An 8,146-nucleotide genomic window follows, 5' to 3' on the forward strand; every position below is an offset into this window, starting at 1 on the left:
TTTTCTTGAATCTCACAGCACTGACACCCCAGACGTGCCACAAATAGCCTCTCTCTGTGCTGTTAACAGGACATTTGTTCATGCTAAAGACTTCTGAAATCTGTCACTGGTAGTACTCGGAAACGAATCACGAAACAAATCATTCAGATGTCATTTTTTTGCAGAGCTTGCTAAAGCTGAGAGAAACCCCTAATGCTAGGAACTCATCCCACCTGGTTATACCATGAACATGACTGATACCTCAAATCATGAAACTTGAGAAGAGTGTGGTGGAGAAACAACACACTTACAACTACTCAGTGCACCTTAGCAAGTGTGCTTTATTGTATTGAATGTACTTAAAGTCTTAAGAGTATATTTTAAAAAATTTACTTGCAGATAATATTAATAAAATAAAAGCACACTCAAAGAGAGTAGACGTCCATGACTGTTTCTTAAAAGTCTTTTAAAAGTATGCTAAAGTGTACTTCTTTTTTCACAAGAGAATCAAACACTCTATTTGTTGCGTATATATGACATTGAATGCAGCACAACCTATCAGACACATCTTATCACATACTGTAGCTAACAAAGCACAAAAACACATTGTCCTACTGAATAATAAAACTCTGTTGATATAATGATGATGATGTAATGATAATAACAGATGTTATGTCTTTCACTTAATGTTATGGCTGTCTTTCCCTGACTGTCAATTTATTACCATTGTATGCTGGGTAAAATCTTCTCTTCAGGTAGCACGATCTGTAAAAAGCATTTCAGATATAAATGGCTTCCTGTGTCCAATAGAACCAGATACATGCTTCATGCAGAAAATCAGTTTTCAAAAAAAAAAACTAAACAAAAGCAATGGCCACGCTAAAGGAGAACAATTTGTTCCCTTGCCAGCAGGAAAACATTTTGCCTCTGTACTGCCTCTTGATTGTCCTTTCATTGAATTTCCTGAGAAGCACTATTGTCTCATTTACCCACCCTGCTGTTTATATGGACTTTAACTGTATCCAAGAGAAGTCTACCTTACAGAAAATGGATACAGGGTAAAAAGAAAAATGTGCCTTACAGCATAAAATACCATATGATGATCATAAAATATGTTTAATAGAACCGAGGCTCACTGGCAAAACATGCCTGTGGCAAAATTTCTGCAGAATGCATTATATACAGTGGGTACGGAAAGTATTCAGACCCCCTTAAATTTTTCACTCTTTGTTATATTGCAGCCATTTGCTAAAATCATTTAAGTTAATTTTTTTTCCTCATTAATGTACACACAGCACCCCATATTGACAGAAAAACACAGAATTGTTGACATCTTTGCAGATTTATTAAAAAAGAAAAACTGAAAAATGCTCAGTATTTAGTAGAAGCACCCATTTGATCTAATACAGCCATGAGTCTTTTTGGGAAAAATGCAACAAGTTTTTCACACCTGGAATTGGGGATCCTCTGCCATTCCTCCTTGCAAATCCTCTCCAGTTCTGTCAGGTTGGACGGTAAACGTTGGTGGACAGCCATTTTTAGGTCTCTCCAGAGATGCTCAATTGGGTTTAAGTCAGGGCTCTGGCCGGGCCATTCAAGAACAGTCACAGAGTTGTTGTGAAGCCACTCCTTCGTTATTTTAGCTGTGTGCTTAGGGTCATTGTCTTGTTGGAAGGTAAACCTTAGTTCCAGTCTGAGGTCCTGAGCACTCTGGAGAAGGTTTTCGCCCAGGATATCCCTGTACTTGGCCGCATTCATCTTTCCCTCGATTGCAACCAGTCGTCCTGTCCCTGCAGCTGAAAAACACCCCCACAGCATGATGCTGCCACCACCATGCTTCACTGTTGGGACTGTATTGGACAGGTGCCTGGTTTTCTCCACACATACCGCTTAGAATTAAGGCCAAAAAGTTCTATCTTGGTCTCATCAGACCAGAGAATCTTATTTCTCACCATCTTGGAGTCCTTCAGGTGTTTTTTTAGCAAACTCCATGCGGGCTTTCATGTGTCTTGAACTGAGGAGAGGCTTCCGTCGGGCCACTCTGCCATAAAGCCCCGACTGGTGGAGGGCTGCAGTGATGGTTGACTTTCTACAACTTTCTCCCATCTCCCGACTGCATCTCTGGAGCTCAGCCACAGTGATCTTTGGGTTCTTCTTTACCTCTCTCACCAAGGCTCTTCTCCCCCGATAGCTCAGTTTGGCCGGACGGCCAGCTCTAGGAAGGGTTCTGGCCGTCCCAAACGTCTTCCATTTAAGGATTATGGAGGCCACCGTGCTCTTAGGAACCTTAAGTGCAGCAGAAATTTTTCTGTAACCTTGGCCAGATCTGTGCCTTGCCACAATTCTGTCTCTGAGCTCTTCAGGCAATTCCTTTGACCTCATGATTCTCATTTGCTCTGACATGCACTGTGAGCTGTAAGGTCTTATATAGACAGGTGTGTGGCTTTCCTAATCAAGTCCAATCAGTATAATCAAACACAGCTGGACTCAAATGAAGGTGTAGAACCATCTCAAGGATGATCAGAACAAATGGACAGCACCTGAGTTAAATATATGAGTGTCACAGCAAAGGGTCTGAATACTTAAGACCATGTGATATTTCAGTTTTTCTTTTTGAATAAATCTGCAAAAATGTCAACAATTCTGTGTTTTTCTGTCAATATGGGGTGCTATGTGTACATTAATGAGGAAAAAAAATTAACTTAAATGATTTTAGCAAATGGCTGCTATATAACAAAGAGTGAAAAATTTAAGGGGGTCTGAATACTTTCCGTACCCACTGTATATGCTGCTTCTTGCACATTTCGTGACACTATTAAAGTGAAATGTGCAGTGAGTCATGCTAAACGCTTGTTCAGTTTTATCTGGAACAGATTAATGTGAATCTGTCAATGTTTCATTATCACGCCAGTTCAGAAATAAAATGTCCGGTGAGTGGTGTTTTAAGACTAAGGCTCTATTGTGTTTGAAAATAATGTACCAACTACTCTAACCCTACCCTAAACCTAACCGAGATTTTAAAAAAAAGTGAGATAAAAGTGCATTTGCTGAAGCAACCATACCATTTAGTTTGCTTCTACCAGTCTTTGAGTTCTTTTATTATGAGTGCAATTCTGTACCAGGTGGGCTTCAGAGCAAGTTTACTACATCAGAAAAGCCATACATAAGAAGCTGGTTGTGTGATGCAAATGTCAAAATGTATTAGTTTACACATCATGCACTATGGTAAAATATTTTAAGGTCATAACAGCAAGGAACCACATGAAAATAAGTCTTTATTCATCAGTAATCATGCCCTTCTAATCAATATTTGTGTGAAAATTAATCAAAGTTGTTGCTGCCACTGGCTGTAGTTTTGTCACAATGTAGGTAAAGGCACATTTTTCCAGTGTTTCTACAATCTCTCATTTGAAACACGTTTTTTGATGAATGAAAGCAACTAGCTTGGTGTCCTTGGGAAGCATTTCCTGTATCCAGTGTGGCTTAGATATGGCATATTAGACATGACAAAGATATATTGGTTTTAATATAGTAAGATGCTTATCCATAATCTTATTCATCTTTATTTCATAGATGGTTTGGCAGCCTTCAGAACCTTCCTCAAAACAGAGTTCAGTGATGAAAACATCGAGTTCTGGTTGGCTTGTGAGGACTATAAAAAGATCAAATCCCCTGCTAAGATGATGTCTAAGGCCAATAAGATCTACAAGGAATTTATTGACGTTCATGCGCCCAGAGAGGTATGTCGACTACTTCTATAAAACCATAGCAACCACACCTGAACATATAGTATCTTGTGGGTACTGTATGTTCAACATTGCTTGAGAGGAATTTGTTTGAATCACCAGTGCTATACATAATGTTGCTAATAGTGTATTAAAAACACTTCCATCTGTATATATGCCGTGTTTCCAGACACTACAGCCAACCATAACTTGAAAGATTGTGCTGTCTTTCCTAGCATTTTTTTTTTTAAATCAAATCAGGTTGGTAAGGTGGTAGCTGAACATTTTCTTAAAGTATCAAATAGAAAACAGTTATTTTAAATTGTAATACTATTTCACAATATTACTGTTTTTAACTTAAGGAAGTGTGTGTATATATACTATTAACATTAACATTTATTAAAACCATACAGTTTTATAATATAAACGAAACATTTTATAAAACTGTACTGTTTTTATTTGCTTATATAATGCACTTCCGAGTTTGAGACCTGTGCTATAAAGACTTTTCCTCCCTCGGAGTTTGTACTTTAGCACTGCCTACACTCACTTCAGTTCTTCCAAACCTGAAGATCATCTTCTTGTTCAGCATGACCTTCAGATACTTTGTGATTCACAGCTTCTTATTTGGGAAGCACAGCCCTGTCCTTAAGCATTCTGACTGTGTGGGTCACAGAAAATACAAATAGCTCCTTTAAGATTGGACGTACCTAATAAATGTAATAATCCTGGTTTCTGTGCTCAGACAATCCACGAACTGAATAAAATTTGTTACAGTTCAGAAGCGTGAAACATGATCACCAGAGATAGTGGCAGTTTTTGTGTGAACTGGCTTTGCCAAACACTATTTTAATTCTAAGAATTGATAAAGAGCAATTGCACAGAATTTAATATTCTCTAACTCTTATATCTCTGAAGGTTAACATAGACCACAGGACCAGAGAGGAAACCAAACAGAGGCTTCTGGAACCAACTCCCAACAGTCTCAATGAAGTCCAAACTAAAGTGTACAGCCTCATGGAGAAAGACTCCTATCCTCGGTTTATAAGATCAAAGATCTATCAGGACTTACTGAACAGGACACAGATATACTGTCAGAGGAAATCTGTTTAAAAGTGAATGTTTTTTTGCTTGCCTGGTTAGATTATATTGAGATATTGAGCAGACTTTAATTGTAATATATAGCATAGTCTGTGTGTTTACTAAATAATTAGATTAGAATAATCAAATAGAAAAGGTCAAAAGACAAACTAGTTCCTGCTAGTTTGTGCATTTAAACTTAAACATGACCCTGTACTGTGCTTCTTTGCCCAGTTCTATTTGTAACATGTGGCTATATTCTCTCCCTTCAATTGTGATAGAATGGTCAATGTTTCTTCTGAATGCTGGCATGCATGTAAATGTAAATCAGTCTCTAAATAGGTAATATGTAAGAGTAAAGTATGATAATTTATTTTTCTTATCTTCAATGTAACTTGTGTACACATTAACACTGATATATTTCGATAAAACAACTTAAGACATGCCTGCTGTGTTACTGCATGCAGCCTCGGCCTTTGAACATCTCTTATTGATTCCCTTTAAATCTAAATCAAAATATACTTTAATCCCACACACATACGCACACTGAATATATTTTTTCTCTGAAGGGGTGATATTTTTAATGTAACGTTTATGTTTGTTTATTTTGTTGTTTATTAATTTATTTCATGTGTTGATGTTCTGATGGTTTACAATGACATGTTCTTGTAATGATACTAGATCAAGTAAAGCATGTCACTTCAAACTGTTGGTTTGTGGTTTTTTGGCTGAAAATGTGTTGTCTGTTTGAATGTGTGTCAAGCTTTATTCCTTGAGTTGTCTGGGAAATGAAATAATACAAATGAAATATACAAACTGATTTTAAATCACTCCACTATAACATATTTTCTTCTGTTTTGCAGTAACATACAGTAGGTTCAATGTTTCATTTTTCACATTCACAATGGAACAAAGGAAGGAAAAAGTGCTGTACTAGCTTTGAGGGAGATACTGTAGAGAGATAAGTTTAATTGTATTTTTATTTTACTATCAGTGCTTTAAAAAGTGCAATGTTAAACAAACAGTTCACCCAAAAATGAAAATTTGCTTAAAATTCACTCACCTTCAGGCCATCCAAGATCCTCTGGAGTGAATGGGTGCCATCAGAATGAGAGTCCAAACAGCTGATAAAAACATCACAATAAGGCATAAGTAATCCACACGACTCCAATCCATCATTTAATGTCATGTGAAGTAAAAAAGCTGTGTGTTTGTGAGAAACAAATCCATCATTAAGGCATTTTACCTGTAAATCTTTGCTTCTGACCAAAATACGAGTCCATAATCCATAATAATACTTAATCAGGTGAAAATGTTAATTGGTGGACTGGAGTCAAGTCAGTTACCTGTGGATTATTATGATTCTTTTATCAGCTGTTTGGACTCTTATTCTGACGGCACCCATTCACTGCAGAGGATCCATTGGTAATCAAGTGATATAATGCTAAATTTCTCCAAATCTGTTCTGATACGGAAAAAAAACATGTCTACACAGCCTAAGGGTGAGTACATTTTCAGCAAATTTTCATTTTTGGGGTGAAAGTTTAAATTGAGCAGCCTACTCAAAAATTAGGTAATTTGTAAAATGCTCAAGAATAGAAATCCATTCCAAAATAAAATCTACATGCTCCTTCTTTTTACAGTGTGGCACAATAGAACACTCTAGAATAAATAGGTACAAATGACCACAGACAGACTGCAAATGTTATAAAATCTCTTCAGCACACAGATGTGACGCCCTTGGCTCATTTGGTTTCTTCCCAGGGCTATAGCCCAGATGGAATAATTAGATCTTCCACCCCTTCAGATCAGTGCTCCCTGAACACAGTTTAAGACAGAGAGAACATCTGCTGGCCTGGGGCAAAGTCCTCCCTGGAGGCATCGCAAATAGATTCACGAGTCACAGACACATGCCTCCCTATCAAATCTGTGTTACCTTGAGAGAATGAGGGGAACCATTCAGGTGGGAGCTCAGGTTAATTACAGTCTTTTCTCTTTGTTTAAGAATTCCAGTATTCAAAGTTCCAAAATGAACTTAATATCACCATTATCGCATTCGGCGGTGCTGATGTGGAGATCATGAGAAGTGATAACCTGGGATTTAGGTGCAGTCAGGTATATACAGCAATATTTGATTCTTATTAGTATATTCAAATTCTGTTAGATGCTTCTCACCAGCTGGGCATCTGCTTGCATGATCAAAAGAAAATATGAAGTGCAGCAACAAACTCAAATATCAGTGCATTTTCTCCAATATTAACAAGTATTTTACACTCGTTTTTCTGAATATGAAAATATAAAAACATTAAAAATTGGATATTCTTTCCAGATGAATGACAATTTTTATTTGAAAATAGGTTGACATTTGTATTAAGAAACTGCATTTATTTGTTAGGATGTTGCATGCATATTTATTTGACTGGTGACAGAGACAGAGCAAAAAAACATCTAGAGTTACTTCTAATATACAAAGGCAATGCTAAATGAATGATTGTATGAGATATTTATTATTGTTTTATCCATTCATTCATTCTCCAAGCTGAAGTTCATGAAATTAAAAGTTGCTTAAGATTGATATTGATCTGTAGTTGTAGTTAAAGATAGGCCTAAACAAAAACTAATCTGATAACTTTCAGTTTGCCTAATAAATATTCTGCTGAATAGCTATCATTATTCACTTAATCCTCAAAATTTGGGGAAAAATCAATTTAACAAAGGTATTGGTATTGGCAATATAGCCTTGATAATACTTAGTAAAAAGTTATTATTTAAATATAATTTGAGGATTCAATGTGTAAATAAATTTATGATTACAAATTTCTGTAGGTGTTAATCATGATTAATCCCAGAAACCTGTAAAAAAAATATGTAATGTTTAAAATCAATTTACAGGTTTATGTGTTTATTTGTTTATTTATTTATTATTTCTTAAGGATATCATTGGATATCAATTTTGTCACCATTATTGGTGATGATGTTTGAGAATAAAATGTGTAATAATTGGATATTTTTGCTTTGAGCAAACCGTTACTCATTGTTGAGCTGTTAATGTCAAGTAGTTAATTAAATTAATGTAAATGCCCAAATTAAATTAATGTAAATACCTGTTAGTATCAATATGAGATTCAGACTAAGATAATCTGCAATTGTATGTGAAACGAACTATTACATTTAACTCAGATGTAAAATCTGAACTGGAGAACTAGAGTAAAACTGGAGTAAATGATGTGGAGTTTGTACAATAAATTATTCTCTCGTATATATCAAGACCAACAACTGACATTTTCTGATAACATCATATAAATGAGAATCAACTGAGTATTACACAGTTTCAGTATTAAACTGTTCTAATACTACAAGTG

The 8,146-nt window shown here is 35.9% G+C and overlaps 1 protein-coding gene across 2 annotated transcripts in view; it reads left to right on the forward strand.

Moving 5' to 3' along the window:
* LOC107711118 (regulator of G-protein signaling 8) overlaps nucleotides 1-5,353 on the forward strand; it is a 14,226-nt gene extending 8,873 nt beyond the window's left edge. For both annotated transcript variants that reach the window (XM_016516068.1, XM_016516067.1), the window contains exons 5-6: nucleotides 3,553-3,719; nucleotides 4,623-5,353. In XM_016516068.1, coding sequence (XP_016371554.1) covers nucleotides 3,553-3,719; nucleotides 4,623-4,817 — 362 coding nt within the window. In that variant the 3' untranslated portion in view covers nucleotides 4,818-5,353. The remainder of the gene's footprint in view (nucleotides 1-3,552; nucleotides 3,720-4,622) is intronic.
* The last annotated feature ends 2,793 nt before the right edge of the window (nucleotides 5,354-8,146 follow it).

The sequence above is a fragment of the Sinocyclocheilus rhinocerous genome, unplaced genomic scaffold (assembly GCF_001515625.1).
Source record: "Sinocyclocheilus rhinocerous isolate Xijiao unplaced genomic scaffold, SAMN03320098_v1.1 scaffold85, whole genome shotgun sequence".
In the NCBI taxonomy this organism is placed as follows: Eukaryota; Metazoa; Chordata; class Actinopteri; order Cypriniformes; family Cyprinidae; genus Sinocyclocheilus; species Sinocyclocheilus rhinocerous.